Here is a 17,218-nt window from a genome sequence, read left to right as displayed (position 1 = left end):
CAATTGTGTTTCTCAACCTTGACAATTTTAAGGCATGTGGACTTCAACTCCCAGAATTCCACAGCCAGCATGGGAGTTGAAGTCCACATGCCTTAAAATTGTCAAGATTGAGAAACACTGAGTCTAGAATATAAGTGATGAATACAGAGTATATATGAAAGAATCTGTAAACGAATACACGACCAATTATCAAGAAGAAAAAAGAACTGCAGAAAGAATTAATGTCTGTTTGAAAAAGCTATGATAGGTTAATCAGCTGTTGCTTTTCATGTTCCAGGTTCAGGAACACAAAAGAAAGATGAGATTTATAATTATGAATCCTTACCTGAGACTTAAGCCTTCAGCAATCCCAATAAAGCATCTCTGGTTTTTCAAATCAGGTCTGTTCGTTTTTAGCTGCGATTAGACTAATGCACTACGTAGGAATCATAATGATGTTTTTGTGTATACTTAGGTTGTCGCGTGGGTTTTGCCCGAGAGTCAGGAAACCATGACATCGACAGATTTCCTCTACGTAGGGCTCATGTGATACAACTTGTGTCTAGGAGGATCTTTGGACTTCACACTTTCTGGGTTTTGAGATGACTCAACATTTCCTTGTTAGTTCTTTCTTTTTCATTTTCTGGCTAAGTAGAATCATAGAATCATAGAATCATGAGCCGAGGTGGCGCAGCAGTTAGAGTGCAATACTGCAGGCCACTTTAGCTGACTGTGTTCAGCAGGTCAGCGGTTCAAATCTCACCGGCTCAAGGTTGACTCAGCCTTCCATCCTTCCGAGGTAGGTAAAATGAGGACCCAGATTGTTGGGGACAATGTAAATATATATATATATATATATATACACATTGCTTACTGGTGTACACCGCTTAGAGAGTGCTTGCACTTAAAGTGGTATATAAGTCTCATAAATAAATAAATAAATAAATAAATAGAATCATATGGCTGGAAGAGACCACAGAGGTCTTTTAGTCCAACCCCCTGTTCAAGGCAGGAGACCTTATACCATACCAGTCAGATGGTTGCCCAGTCTCTTCTTAAAAACCTTCAGTGTTGGAGCACCCACAAACTCCAGGAAGCAAGTGGTTCCACTGATTAATTGTTCTCACTATCAGGAAATTTCTCCTTACTTCTAGGATGGCTCTCTCTTTGAAATGCTTCCACCCATTAATTTTTGTCCCGCTCTCTTTTTCCCTAGTGAATAAGTCAACCTCCTCTTTTTGGAAGATAGTTCTTCCCTCTGAAGCTTCTCTTGAATAGACTAGACCAGTGGTTCTCAACCTTTTTAATGCCGCGACCCCCAACCGGTCGTAAGTCGAGGACTACTCAACTGGTGCAGCACCGTTTGCAGAATGGGACTTTTGGTGGGCTCAGCAGGGCAGAGACAGCCTGGACAATTCCTATTGGCTTTTGAAAGCCAATAGAATTAGACTCTATTCAAGAGAGTCTATTCTATTGGCTTTCAAAAGCCAATAGAATAAAAGGGAGTAGCACAGCTAAGGAAAAGGGGAAAAAATGGCGGACTGCATTGTTTGGCGACCCCCGTGAAATGGTCGTTCGACCCCAAATGGGGTCCCAACCCACAGGTTGAGAACCACTGGACTAGACATACTTAGGTCCCTCACCGTTTGTCAATTTAGCCTCCAGAGCTTTATCATCTTTCTCGGCACACTTTCCAGCCTCTCAACATGGTTTTTTTGTATCATGTGACCAGAAATGCCTTCCAAATCTGATCTCACCAATGTGGTGTAAAATGGCACTATCGCTTCTCGTTGTCTTGATGCTATCCCTCTGTTGATGCAGCCTAGGACCGTGTTGGCTTTTTTGGCAGCTGCAACAAAGTTCTGGCTCATATTTAAGGGATGGCCCACTAGGATTCCAAGACCCCTCTCACAGTCACTATTGTTGAGTCAATAGCATTATATACTTGTGCGTTTGGTTTTTCCTGTTAAGTTCAGGATCTTAATTTTTCTCACCACTGAAGTGCATCTTGTTGGAAAGGATCCAATGCTCAAGTCTGTCAAGATCCTTCTGGATCTTGAGCTTATTTTCCAAAATATTAGCTATTTCCTCCAACTAGGTGTCTTTTGCAAATTTGATGAGTCGCCCTTCTATCCTCTTGTTTAGATCATTTATGAAGAGGTTGAAGAGTACTGGGCTGAATACTGAACCTTGAGGTACCCCAATGCATAATTCCTTCCATTTAAATGAAGTTCAATTGAGGATTACACAGAGTTTGGTTGATCAGCCAATTGTGAATCCATCTAGTGGATGGAAATATGGAGTCCCAGCCACATACATGGACTCAAAACAACAAGAAATGAGAGTTAGACAAAAGTACTGGTGCTTACCGGCATCAACTAGAAAGAAACAAACGTATCCTGAAAAATAATTTGGCCCCCGAGACTTGAGCTACTGTTTGATGTTGGCTTGATGTCTTTCTGATATTAGGTTCTACTTCTGAATAAGAATGGGTTGTAGAAAAGCAAGAACTTAGAAGACATAGATAGTTGGTGTACGACATCTGAAAAAAGGATATTTATAGGCAGTTTCATCAGCAGTTTTCCAAAGTTTTAAAATGCCCCTTTGGGGGGGGGGAAGGTGTGTGTGTGTGTGTGTGTGTGTGTAAAAATATTTTTTGGGAGTGCATAGTAGATTTTAACCTTGCTCAAAATTGATGCAACTATTGGTGAGATATCCCAAAGATGTTTTTTTTAAAAAAGGCAGTTGAACTTTGTTTTTCCTTGAAAACAATTGGCTTCTCATTCAAGAAAGTTCTTCAGAACTGAAGAACTGAAGAAGCTTCTGGGATGAGAAGTGAAACATCTTCAAGGAAAAACAAACGCCAACTTTGGGACAAACCATGACCTGGATGCCTGAGAATCTCCACAGACATGCTGGTGGGATGTTTCAGGCTTAACATAGTTTCTGCTATCTCAACTGTATCAATCCCTACAATTTTATTTATTTATTTATTTTTATTTATGAGACTTATATACTGCTTTAAGTGCAAGCACTCTCTAAGCGGTGTACACCAGTAAGCAATGCATATATATATTTACATTGCCCCCAACAATCTGGGTCCTCATTTCACCTATCCCGGAAGGATGGAAGGCTGAGTCAACCTTGAGCTGGTGAGATTTGAACCACTGACCTGCTGAACACAGTCAGCTAAAGTGGCCTGCAGTACTGCACTCTAACTGCTGCGCCACCTCGGCACAGCATTTCATTGAATAATCTTATTTTTTTTTTTGTCCCACTGCAACTTTATCTGTTTTATTTTTGTTGTTTCTCCTCCATCTGGGTGAACGGTGTGCTGACAATTCAGCAAACATTTGCAGGTACAGCCACTGGATGCGTTTTAATTACTTTCCCTGATTTACTACCAATTTTAGCTGATGAGAAGGCTGTTTAAATTAGCCATGGTAAAGTTTAATTACCTGGAAAAGAAGGCAAACTTTTTTTTTTAAACTCAGCCAAGGCTCTTTTGTGTGTGTGTGTGTGTGTGTGTGTGTGTGTGTAAATTTATGCCCGATTTTTACACAATGTAAAACCAAACCCCTGGAAAAACCTAACCTGCAGACAAAAGATGAATAACACTCTACTTACTTTACATTTCTTTAGAGTAGCATCGCACAATGGTTCTGCCATCCAGACCTTCCCAGCAGGCGGGGCTTGGAGCTATTTCACTCTGCTCTTTACAACATCAATTTGGTCACCGTCTCCTTTAAAACAAGGGGAGCAGCAAATCAGCAACTCGGGTCTTTTGCAACACGTCATGTCAAAATCTACCTCAAACCCACAACAGCTCTGTGCGTTACTCTGAAGACTGCAGTTTTCAAAACACAAATCCATGGGTCAGGGGAACAGGCTTTCATGGCCAAGAGACCCACCTGATCATTCCGAGTCGATAGCATCTGAATTTTGATCACGTGACCTAAGTGTGAAAAATGGTCGTCAGTCCCTTTATTTTCAATGCTAAATGAATGATTGTAGATGGAGAATTATCTGTATTGAGATTGAATGGGATTTCTTTATTAACTTAGGGGCTCTAACATTATTTGCTGCCACCCATTGTGCCTCCGCAGTTGGGTATCCTTTCCACCTTATACAACATTGCAGTTTTCCTCCACCGTATCTAGAATTGAAAATTCTTAAATTTCGCAACGCCTTTCTCCCTAAACTGGAATTGGGAGCGCCGAAGGTCTCCATCTTGACCCTTGTACCGGCTTTAATAAGCTATCATGAAACCCTGGCTAGATCCGTTTGGCAGTTGCGGTTTTATAGTAGCTGGGTTGATGATTCCTGTGATGATAATTGGGCTTGTATATTTAGGACCAAGATTTTTTAACAAGGTATTTTTAGATTCAAGTATTTTGTGGACAAATATATCTTGTCTCCCACTTTAAGCTACGTGCCTTGTCCTTTCCACTCTCCAGCAAGGTCCTTGTATAGTGAAGTTGGGTGCAACGACATTAAAAATGTAACAAGGGCAGTCATTGAGGAAAATCAGGGGGGTGTCTGTGGGGTGCATTAAAAAAACATTCAAGAGGTTAGCTGCAATGGGGGTGAAAATATGAGAGCAAAAATATTCAAGAGGTTAGCTGCAATGGAGGTGAAAATGTGAGAGCATAACAAATTGATGCGGTAACCTAACAGGAGAATGAGACCCATTTGGAAGACACAGTTTCTCCTTTTCTACAGTCTGGTCTTTCCCAACAGAGCAAATGACAAAACCTCGTCTGTTGTGTGGTTTCCTGCAGGGAGTGACTGACAGTTGCGTTTTAGGAAATGGAAAAAAAAGAAGTTGCTGCTATTTAAATGAAAGAGTCTAATTTTAAATAAATGGGAAGTTCGCTGAGGAAGTAGATCGGTCTGATACTCTCTTTTTTTTTTGTTATAAGTCGGGGCTTTCCAAATTTGTAGGAATGCTCTCCTTCTAATCATGAACTCAGGAACCTTCAGTGGCCATTGATGGGTATTTTTTTTTTCATTGATGCTTATCAGTATTCACATATTACACAGAGGCAGTCCTTAACAGACAGCTGTCCATTAAACACTTCTGGCCATCGCAAAACATGGCCCTCCCCATCCTCGACCCCACAGTCACATGATTGTGATCCACCCTAGTGCTTGGCAACCTGTTAACCCCAATTTCTTATATATATATATATAATATTTTATCAATTTTCCAAGTTTACATTGCGTATTTTAAAAGCAACGTAGCAACTGGGTTAATCAATAGTTCAATAACAAAATCTTTAGTGCAAATCTCAGGTTACAATTTCAGATATTTCTTCTCTTTTTACTTTAACATTGACTGTCTCGTATTCAAGCTAGTACAGTTCTAATTATATCAACTCAATAAAAACATCACTGTTACATTTATCAACAAATTTTTAGCTTATACATATCTTAATTACATTCAATCTTCATGAACACTCCCTATCCTGTTATTAATTTTTACATAATTTTTAATTTCTCATCAGTATTCCAATTTAACCTTTGATATCCATAATTTTCAGACTTTGGGTAACCAAAATTTCCCTTATCTCACTTCATAACAAACTATAATATCCAAAAATACACATTTTAGCTGTTTAAATGTAGTCTTGTTCTATTTCCTAAAAGTTATTGATTTCCCACCATATTAAGTCAGCTACTTAATGATGCAATATCCCTTTTAATAAATCCAACTTTGCAAGATCTTTTTTTCCCCGCGAGAAGTTGAAATTGACTGATTGATTGAACCCTTTTTTTTTTTTTCACACCGCGGCGGAGGCCTAAAGCAAAAAGGTTTTATAAAACCCAGCTGAAGGCCTAGGACTGGGGTGATGGCACGCGTGCCCACAAAGAGAGCTGTGAGTGCCGCCTCTGGCACCCGTGCCATAGGTTCGCCACCACTGTCTTAGGCCAATACATGAAACTACAGTAGTGGCCAAAATTGTGGAAACCTTTTGGGAAAAGTGTACAACAGAAATGCCATCTGTGGTTAAGTTTCCACCCATTTTTCTTCTGATTTCTTCATCACTGTAGCCTTGTTCACTTAATAATTCTGTTTTACATCGCTTTCTGGGCAACCGGTCAACTCTTTGCACCATGACTTTGATTTTGTTATGTTTTACAAGCTCACTCAATGAAAGAACACGAAAAAACCCAACCAACTTGATAGCCATCGCATAACACACTGACCAATGTCCTCCTCTCAGCTTCAATACATGATATCCTACTGTGATCTGATTGGCTTATTGGCAAAACAAGATGACACCTGATTGGCTTTCTAAACACTCATGCTCATTGGCTACCATCAGATGAAGGAAAACTACCTGAGATCAACCTGAGCAAGTTGTGCTTCCTTTTTCTAGTTATTTGGCTATAACTTTTCATAGAATACAGTACAGATAATTGAACAAACTATGTTGCATTACATTCTTGATTAAATTATCTTTCCATTGATATATAATTTGATGATACTACTCCAAAAAAAAAAGAGTGGAGTTATTAGCCATCCAACCTCAAAAATACACTTTTCCCAAAAGGTTTCCACAATTTTGGCCACTGCTGTATTGCTACTTAATTATTCTAATGGGAAAATTCTGAAGTTTTTGTTTCATTTTCTTAATCCTGAGAGCAGTTCCTCTTTCTTGACAAGATACTGGTTTATTTGCTTGTTCTGGTTTCTCTTTGTTAATGGCTATAGCAGTAAGATTGGGTATTTTTTAAACCAGAGGGTGTGGAAATTCTTTTATGGGATTTCCCAGGGTTACATGGGACTTTCAAGGATTTGTGCCCTGCTGAGTAGAACTTTGTTTTTTGATATGATATCAAAAAGATAACAAAAATATATATCAGGTTTTTTCCCCCCTTATCTTCATGGGAAGATTTGATCCCTTTGCTTCATTTTAATGGAAACGGCAGTAGAATTATGCCTGAAAGTACCCCTGTCATGAGAATACATTGTGTTAGGAGCAAATAAATCCCTATTAATATCTCTCACGCCTCTCAATGTTATTTTTTTTGTATATCATTTTTATTATAAGACTTTATAATAACAAAGTCTACTGCAAACTAAACTTAAAGAATAGAGAAGAATGAAAAGGGCAAGGGAGAGGAAAAAAAGAGAAGAAAGAGAAAAGGAAGAATACAATAAATAGAAATATTTAGTTTTGCCTTGATATTTGGGCTACCAATTAAAAACAATTTATAGAAAGAGCTTCCTTATGTTGTTGTGAAGTCATCATTGATTAGATTTCCTTCCTTCCTTCCTTCCTTCCTTCCTTCCTTCCTTCCTTCCTTCCTTCCTTCCTTCCTTCCTTCTTTTCTCCCTCCCTCCCTCCCTCCCTCCCTCCTTTCTTTCTTTCTTTCTTTCTTTCTTTCTTTCTTTCTTTTTTTCTTTCTTTCTTTTTTCTTCCTTCTTTTCTCCCTCCCTCCCTCCCTCCCTCCCTTCTTTCTTTCTTTCTTTCTTTCTTTCTTTCTTTCTTTCTTCCTTCTTTTCTCCCTCCCTCCCTCCCTCCTTTCTTTCTTTCTTTCTTTCTTTCTTTCTTTCTTTCTTTCTTTCTTTCTTTTTCTTTTCCTCCCTCTTTCTTTCTTTCTTTCTTTCTTTCTTTCTTTCTTTCTTTCTTTCTTTTCTTCCTTCCTTCCTTTATTCTTTCCTTCCTTCTTTTCTCCCTCCCTCCCTCCCTCCCTCCCTCCCTTTCTTTCTTTCTTTCTTTCTTTCTTTCCTTCCTTCCTTCCTTCCTTCCTTCCTTTTCCTCCCTTCCTCCCTCCCTCCCTCTTTCTTTCTTTTTTCCTTTGGAGATATTTCAGACGGAAAATTGATAACACACATGGTTTAGGCAAAGTGAACATTTCCCGTGAAGATATACTTAGTATAAACAAACTAGAAGCGCTGGTAGATGCATTGCTTTGCCAGGTGGTAAAATAAATAAGGTATTTTCTTTATGATATTAGCCAGTATTAGTAGGTTGAAGAGACCTGGATTGGGAAAGGGGCAAAATTTGATTCAAGTTTGTGGGATGTGTGCAATTTAGCACCTCCCAAAGACACCTTAAATGACATGTGCAACCATGCCTGGTATCACACATTGCAGCTGAGATAAGGTGGTCAAGCTCAGGAAAAAAGAGAGACTGCTTTAAGGGGTTCTGGACAGCTCCTATGTATGTGTCCATGTGCCCTTCCCAGAAAAGGGCACACAGATACATACATGACATTTTTTTTCTGTTCAAATTCAGTTCATTAAGCAGTTCTACCACTTTGTTTCTGTTATATGCTTATTCCCACTCTATACATTGCGTGCTGGGGAAAAAAAAAAAAGAGAGACCGAGTGAGTCAGCCAGCAAATATTTAGATCTCAAGAAAGTGGTTTCCCTAGAAACTGTAACCATGGGAAATGCTTTACGAAGTTATCTTTTCTCTCTGCATGCTGACTTTCTCGTGTGACATTTGCAGAAATGCAGTGGCAAGCCGATTTGCCAGAATCACACATTCTTTGGAGCTTGATTTTTTTGCGCACTTGGCACTCCCTGCTTATGCGTTATCACTTCCCTTAAATGATGTGCTTTTTTTTTTTCTTCAGTCGTTTGTGGGTCTTTTCCACTTTAACAGGACTAGCCTTCCAGTGGATGGATGGCTGGGTACTTGTCCTGAGTTTCTGAGTTGCGGTTAGCTCTGCCATTGCAATGAAAATGGAGGTGACCTACATATCATATGTGACAGGGAAGGGTGAAGGCAAGTCCAAGAAGGGGTTTGATAAAGTAGAGGTCTCTGGATAAAAGGACAATGGAACAGGAAGAGACCTTCTCTCTCCCAAAAGTATTAAGCGGTAGGTGAACTGATGTCCTTCAGAGGTTTTGGAATACAACTCTCATGTCCTTCAGGCAGGACAGCCAAAGATTGTGAATTATGGAATTGTAATCTTGAGGGCACTGCATTGCTTACTGCATATTAGAATTGCAGACAGTCTGGCCCAGCAGTTAGTGCTGGAGGGAGATCTGGAAGATCTAAGATTTAAGTCCTCATTCAACCACAGGGCTTAATTGTTCTCACTGTAAGGGATGTAGAGTAGAGTAGAGTAGAATATAGAATAAAATATAGAATAGAATATAGAATAGAATACAAGATAGGAAAGGATAGGATAGGATAGGATAGAATAGAATGCAGAATACAACACAGAATAGAATAGAATGCAGAATAGAATGCAGAATAGGAATACAATAGAATGCATAATAGGAATAGAATAGAATAGAATAGAATAGAATAGAATAGAATAGAATAGAATGCATAATAGGAATATGATAGGATAGGATAGAATAGGATAGAATGCAGAATACAACATAGAATAGAATGCAGAATATATTGCATAATAGGAATAGAATAGAACAGAACAGAATAGAGGAATGAAGAATAGAATAGAATAGAATAGAATAGAATAGAATAGAATAGAATAGAATAGAATAGAATAACACAGTTGGAAGGGACCTTGGAGGTCTTCTAATCCAATCTCCTGCTCAGACAGGAAACCCTAGACCATGTCATTCAAATCGTTGTTCAATCTCTTTTCAAAAAAACCTCAAGTGCTGGAGCATTCACAACTTCTGAAGGCAAGTTAATTGCTCTCACCATTTGGAAGTTTCTCCTTAATTCTGCCAAGGGTTAACAGAATGTCATGAGCTTTTGTAGGCATATGGAGTTCTATTTTAATAAAAGAAATCTACGTTGAGAACTTCTGGACAATCAACTTTTCTCTTCCTATGTTTTCTTTTTTTTTTAGTATTAAGACTAGGTTGAATTAAAGCTGTTGTTCTCACACTTTTAGTTAGCAGGACATCACGGGGCTTCTGTACTGCAAATCTATATGCTTGCAAAGAATTGATAGCCAATTGGAATGACCCCTTTCCTGGACAATAGGGAATTGTATATGTTTCAATCAGTAAGTGCTCAGCTAATAAATAGCTTGTCCTGCCGTTCAGTTTTTCATTGAAAAATAAACCTCTCTCTCCCTGACAAGTAAAAGAAAACAAATGTGAAATATTTCATTTGTTTTCCACGATGACATTCCTCACCTGCTCATAACCCTACGTCAGTTATATTGGGTTGGCTAAATTATTTACAGATTGCTTTGGCTGTGTATCTGTGTTTTAATGGGCCTGTAATGGTGTGATTACATTGCAGAAAGACACAATTTCCTCAGCTACAGGATCTAATTTAATTACAATGGGTTGTGTTGACGGAGATATTTGCTTCAGCATTTGAAGATGCTCAGTTGCTTCTGCAGTTATTAATCACAGGTTGTTATCTTGAATTGTACATCAACAAGATCTCTAGTTCCTAATACCTCTGCCTCAGAGTTACTGGGCACACATACATTGCAAAATTTCCAGTCCAAAGTTCATTCTAAATACACCGATACTCGAAATTCCGTGCCCATCATGACAATGACGATGTAATTAAAATAGAACTAGGACAAGGTCAAGGGGAAGTTAGATTGTGCAAAAAGGATTTCAACTTTCTAATTCCTTATGACATGTATTAGAAACAGCTACGATTGAAAGAAATCAGTGAATATTTTGTTGTTCAGAACTTCCAGCGTATCTTTACTTAGGTTGTCATCTATAATGCCACAAACTTACACAAACGTTTGAAGACTAAAGACTATAAATTACTTTGTTGTCCATGAGCATTATTGAATTTCAGTTTAGTGAAAAGGAATAGAATAGAATAGAGTAGAATAGAATAGAATAGAATAGAATAGAATAGAATAGAATAGAATAGAATAGAATATGGAATGAATAGAATAGAATAGAATAGAATAGAATAGAATAGAATAGAATAGAATAGAATAGAATAGAATAGAATAGAATGGAATAATGAATAGAACAGAATAGAATAGAATAAGAAACAGAATAGAATAAGAAACAAATTGGAATAAGAAATAAAATAGAATAAGAAAGAATAGAATAGAATAGAATAGAATAGAATAGAATAGAATAGAATAGAATAGAATAGAATAGAATAGAATAGAAATAAGGAATAGAATGTGGAATAGAATGCAGAATGGAATGGAATGCAGAATGGAATGGAATAGAATAGAATAGAATAGAATAGAATAGAATAGAATAGAATAGAATATGGAACAATGAATAGAATAGAATAGAATAGAATAGAATAGAATAGAAATAAGGAATAGAATGCGGAATAGAATGCAGAATAGAATGCAGAATGGAATGGAATGCAGAACGGAATGGAATAGAATAGAATAGAATAGAATAGAATAGAATAGAATAGAATAGAATAGAATAGAATAGAATAGAATATGGAATAATGAATAGAATAGAATAGAATAGAATAGAAATAAGGAATAGAATGCGGAATAGAATGCAGAATGGAATAGAATGCAGAACGGAATGGAATAGAATGTAGAATAGAATAGAATAGAATAGAATATGGAATAATGAATAGAATAGAATAGAATAGAATAGAATAGAATAGAATAGAATAGAATAGAATCTGGAAGGGACTTTGGAGGTCTGGGTGTGTACATGTGTGAATGGAGGCTGACCTGGGTGTAATACATGTGAATATAGGTTGACACGTTTCATTTGAATCACAAAAATTGGAATTTAGAATACTTTTTTTAAAAAAATAGACCCATGAAGGGCTATCATACATAGATTGCTATTGAAGGCAAACCCCATTATCCATTCCAATATTGCTAAACCAAGACAAAACCTGCCATTGTTATTTCTAACTGGGTTTTGATAGGAATTGTACGGATGTTGTACTCCAACATCAATAAACCAACATTTTCTTCTTTATAATCTTTCTTGCTGATTGTGTATTGATATTTGTTCTCACTTAAACCAAATGTAAATCAGACTTTCCCGAAGCTAAAAATGATTACCACGTCAATGGATTTGAATGCTTCTCTTGATTACCTTCCATACTCTTAGCTCAAAGTCTGCATATGGTGTTGGTTGCATTCCGGAGTAATAACCGTTCTCAATCATACGGTGCAAAGCCTTGCTTTCATGATGGCAATTACTTGGTGTGGTGAACAAGAAACATGAAATAAAGCAAGACCGCTACAATAAAATCTTTCTGTGTGTGGATGGGGATGGCAGGAAAGTGAGTTTCCTGATTTAATATTGATTTATTACACAGGAGGGTTCAGGCAGCTGTTGAGAGCTCAGCTGAGCAGAGGGAAGCCAAAATGATGAATTTGCATTGATAGCATTAGATTTGCAAATCGGGGCCCACGGGGGCCAGGAAGAAAAAAAAGAAAACTTAACTTGAAACCAAGCCCCCATCCTCTTTTAAATAAATTAAAGTAGAGGTTTAATGTATTTTGTGGAAATTAATTTTAAATTTTTTTTAAAAAATAAATTTTAGGGAAGAGATCACTGACAAATGAAGGTGAATATACATGTCCCAGGATAACGTTGTGGGATCCAATCTGCGTCGGTCACAGACAGGGATGAACAGTCTGTCTTTTAGTTAATTGGATGACTTCATTCATCAGTGCTGACGTTGTTAGTATTTTAAAGAGCTATTAAGATTCTACCTTCATACGCAGCCCAACTCAATGCAAAGCAAAACGGAAAAAAAAATCTAATAATTGTCCCTGGGAATTTCAGCCACGACGCAAAAGTTCAGGATTCACTTTATACGTATTCGGTCCTGATTCAAGCAAGCAACAAGTTGACTTTTGCAAAACTGCAAATTCTGCAGAGAATTTGGGAATTATGCTAGATTAATGCCAGCAGGTCCCTTCAGAGAAATACAGCATGCATAAGGTAAAGTTTGCGAACCTGTCATGCACAATGATCTTGTGCAAATTCAGTTACTCAAATTTTGGGTGTGAGGACAAGAAGCATATCTTGTGCGATTCTCTCAAGCCTCTTTCAAGAAGGAAGGATTAGGGTTAGGGTTTTCACAGGTTATGTAGAGAGCAAAAGCTCGTTCCAACACCTACCTCTCACTCAAAGAAGAGAGAGAGAGAGAGAGACAGAGACACAGAGAGAAACAGAGAAAGAGACAGACAGAGACAGAGACGGACAGAGACAGAAACACACACACACACACACACACACACAAACAGAGAGAGAGAGAGAGAGAGAGAGAGAGAGAGAGAGAGAGAGAGAGAGAGGGGGGAAATGAATTTACCAAAAAATAGTCAGTCCATGGTTCTAAAACTGGTATGGGTGTGGGTGTTTCTCTCCCTGGTACTTTTTGCAGACTTAATGGCAATGATATTAGAACTCTGGAGCCAGAACTGATGAACTGTGTCTCAGAAAGAAAGAAAGAAAGAAAGAAAGAAAGAAAGAAAGAAAGAAAGAAAGAAAGAAAGAAAGAAAGAAAGAAAGAAAGGAAGGAAGGAAGGAAGGAAGGAAGGAAGGAAGGAGAGGGAGGGAGGGAGGGAGGGAGGAAAGAAGAGGGAGGGAGGGAAAAAGAAAGAAAGAAAGAAAAAGAAAGAAAGAGGGAGGGGAAAAAACCTATAGAAAAAGAGAAAGAAACAAAGAAAGAAACAAAGAAAGAAGAGGGAGGGAGGGAGAGGGAGGGAGGGAGGAAGAAAAAAGTAAGAAAGAAAAGAAAGAAAAAGAAAAGAAAGAAAGAGGGAGGGAGGGTGGAAGGAAGGAAGGAAGGAAGGAAGGAAGGAAGGAAGGAAGGAAGGAAGGAAGGAAGGAAGGAAGGAAGGAAGGAAGGAAGGAAGCTTGTCTCTGAGGTCATTTGGAAATAGGACACAGGTTTTTCGTCCCCTTCCAATCTCTTGCAAAGTCCTCAAGCATTTCATTTCTTTAAATACTGAACAAATCACTTTTACTTTCCCTCATTTGAACTTCAGCCTTTCCCCTCCCTTGTGATGGTTTTTTTTTTCTCTCTCTCCCTTATTCCTTTCCTTCCTTCTCTCAAGGATCTCCTGATTCACCTAGGCCAGACCCTCTTTCAAGCAATCCACTCTTTCTGTATTTCTTCCCTTGCCTAGATTTGTTTCATCTCCGCCATAAGCCTTGAGGTACTTTGTAATCTCCGCATATCACTATCTAGGATCTAATTAGCCAATAAACAGGCCTTTGGCCTGTCTATGGCATCGGGAGAGCTCAATTTTGGACTGCTAACTGCTAAGCCATCATCACTTCAGGGCTATTGAAAAGAATGTAATCGAGATGAAGGGAAATCTCTCTACAAACTGATTGTTCTTTTTCTTCTTTTTTCAAATGTTTTGTTTGGCCCTCTTATCTATTGTCCTCACTTAATTCCTTTATCCCTAGGCACAGAGGAAGAAATGCCCCAGGAAGGAGCAAATGCAAAGCTAGTAATTCATTGAAGAGACAGAAGAAATACTAACGAAGCTGTCAACGATGGCTTACGTTGGCTATTGTTCTGTTTTACATTCGGGCTCCTTTTTTTTTTTTTTTAAGTAGCAGAAATTGTGATGGTTTATCTATCAAACTGTATTATCATTTGTATACAGAAGGGCAGAAAATTCAAACCGAAGAAGATACTGTATGCCCGGAGAGCAATTTATTCTGCCAAAAGGTGGGGCGGTGGGCAGGAGGCTCATCTTGTGGGGAGAGGAGAGGCAAGGCAAGGCAGGGCGGGGGTGCTATTGTCACATGGCAAGGTGAGGCAGGGGCGGGGGCAGCTGCTGCCTGACACCTTCAGCTCCTGCACACAGAAGTCAATGAGCGCATGGGTGCTGGGATGCATCCAGCCACATGGGACCTCTGCGAGTTAGCGGGATGGTTGCCATCTCCGGGGCATGGCACATGTGCCCACAGAAAGGGTTCTGAGTGCCGCCTCTGGCACGCGTGCCATAAGTTCGCCACCACTGTGCTATGCTCTGTATGTGCTAACAACAAATGGTCAGGACGGAGTGTTGTGTAGCCCTGTTTCACAATCAAAAGAGGCAAAATGTGCACACACTGAAGCAATGGCGTTGGCCATTTCTCTGTTGATGCATCTAGAACTGAGAAGCAATTGAAGCCCTAGAATCTCACCACTTGGAGATCACACTCACTCACTCACTCTCACACACACACCAGATGTGTTGAAATGACAACTTTCAGAATTGCCTAGGAAGGTGTAACAGAATCTGGAAGACACTGCAGCTTCTGACATCAAACATTTTGGGGGGGGAGGGGTGGCGTGTTTTGAGCAAGGTCCTAAAAGAAAGGCTTTGGGGTTTTGTGGCTGTTTCAGTATGGCATATCTCTATCCCCTGAAGCAGTTGGATGGATGGATGGAATGAAAGAATGAAAGTGAATGAATGAATGAATGAATGAAAAGGAGGGAGGGAGGGAGGGAGGGAGGAAGGAAGGAAGGAAGGAAGGAAGGAAGGAAGGAAGGAAGGAAGGAAGGAAGGAAGGAAGGAAGGAAGGGAGGGAGTTTTACTGGTTTGGGAGTCACATTAATTTAGTCAGACTCATGCAGAACATTCAGAAGTCTGAAAAAGAGTTGGTGGCTTTACTGAATAGCAAAACGTGCCTGACTTGTATGAACTCCAAAGCAATTCTTTTAGATCACTTGCCAAATTAGCAATAAAATTCCGCATCATTTCCGTCAAAGTGCCTCTGGAAATCGATCTGGCAAATTCCTCTGGCAGGAACAGCAGTCGGGCACAGAAAAAGCAGAAATGGCAACCGGGAGGGCGGGGGAATCAGGCCCAAATCCAGGTTCCCCTTAACATACATCAATCAGTGTGCACATTTTTGCCAATGTGTTTTTCCTCCTTTGGTTCAGAAAGTGCTGGCCGCAGAGCAGAGTTCTGGAAAAGGATCACTTCACTTTGCAGATAAAAGTGTGATTTTTGCTAAAAAAAATAATAAAAAAGCTAAACCCAACAATCAAAAGATCGTTCGGTCCAGTGTTTATAAGCATTTACTCCCTAATACCCCCACCAAAATGAGTTTCCTTTAGGAGGGGATGTTCCAAAAGCCAAACTCCAAAAGCTATGATTGCATTCGGAAAAAGAACAATCTCTGCAGAGATGAGGATTGTTTATATGCCACCATATTTCCCTCTAATTAAAAGATGCTTGCTCTTGGGGAGGAAAGCTATGGCAAATTTAGATAGCATACTAAAAAGCAGAGACATCACCCTGCCAACAAAAGTGCGTATAGTCAAGGCCAGGGTTTTCCCAATTGCAATGTATGGCTATGAAAGTTGGACCATAAGAAAGGCTGAGCGCCAAAGAACTGAGGCCTTTGAACTAGGGTGCTGGAGAAGACTCCTGTAAGTCCCCTGGACTGCAAGGTGATCAAACCGGTCAGTCCTAGAGGAGATCAACCCCGACTGCTCTTTAGAAGGCCAGATCCTGAAGTTGAAACTCAAATACTTTGGCCACCTAATGAGAAGGAAGGACTCACTGGAGAAGAGCCTAATGTTGGGAAAGATAGAGGGCAATAGAAGAAGGGGACGACAGAGAATTTGGTGGCTGGATGGAGTCACTGAAACAGAGTGAACTTCTTCTTCTTCTTCTTCTTCTTCTTCTTCTTCTTCTTCTTCTTCTTCTTCTTCTTCTTCTTCTTCTTCTTCTTCTTCTTCTTCTTCTTCTTCTTCTTCTTCTTCGTCTTCTTCTTCTTCTTCTTCTTCTTCTTCTTCTTCTTCTTCTTCTTCTTCTTCTTCTTCTTCTTCTTCTTCTTCTTCTTCTTCTTCTCCTCCTCCTCCTCCTCCTCCTCCTCCTCCTCCTCAAAGATCATTCCAGATGGGCCTATCGGATATAAAAGGCTACAATGGTGTGCACAGGATGGCAATGAACACGTGCTTCTTGTGTAACATTTGTTCCTGGTTTTTACATCTCTGCTGTGTTAATTCCCTTTTGCAAACAACAATGGTCTCCCATCTGATTGCTCTCCTTTCTGTCTGGTTATGGCTTCAGAAAAAAAGACATGTTAATAATCTAGGGTGTTTTTTTTAAACAAACAAACAAACAAACAAACAAACACACCTTAATGCCCATTTGAACCCCCCCCCCAGCAAAATCTTCTCTTAGAAGTCTATAGAACTTCCTGCATTGTTTTACAACTTTATCACTCAGACTGAGTGCTTCACAATTGCAATTGCAGCTGCGAGATTTTCTGCCAGAGCAAGGAAAGGAAGCAGTTCAGGTTTTTCAAAATATATCTATATTTATAACTATCTACATTAACTGAAGAAAGCAGCATCCAAATTTGCAATTCTGGCTGTTTATGGCAGATCTATCAGATTCACCAAGAACAAAATT

General features: G+C 39.2%; 1 protein-coding gene and 1 long non-coding RNA gene across 2 annotated transcripts in view; one reads left to right on the top strand and one right to left on the bottom strand.

Moving 5' to 3' along the window:
- The window catches only part of RASGEF1A (RasGEF domain family member 1A), a 188,223-nt gene that overhangs the window by 82,449 nt on the left and 88,556 nt on the right, over window positions 1-17,218 (bottom strand). Inside the window, exon 3 of the mRNA XM_039340743.1 lies at window positions 3,607-3,722. Within this exon, the coding sequence (XP_039196677.1) occupies window positions 3,607-3,648 (42 nt within the window). The 5' untranslated portion in view covers window positions 3,649-3,722. The remainder of the gene's footprint in view (window positions 1-3,606; window positions 3,723-17,218) is intronic.
- The window catches only part of LOC120306827, a 92,222-nt gene that overhangs the window by 22,836 nt on the left and 52,168 nt on the right, over window positions 1-17,218 (top strand). The gene's annotated exons all lie outside the window — the stretch shown is intronic.

This window comes from Crotalus tigris, unplaced genomic scaffold, assembly GCF_016545835.1.
Source record: "Crotalus tigris isolate CLP2741 ecotype Arizona unplaced genomic scaffold, ASM1654583v1 scf7180000017753.6788120, whole genome shotgun sequence".
Classification (NCBI taxonomy): domain Eukaryota; kingdom Metazoa; phylum Chordata; class Lepidosauria; order Squamata; family Viperidae; genus Crotalus; species Crotalus tigris.
Note: the sequence above shows the minus strand (reverse complement) of the source record. Positions and strands in the feature narration are given on the sequence as shown.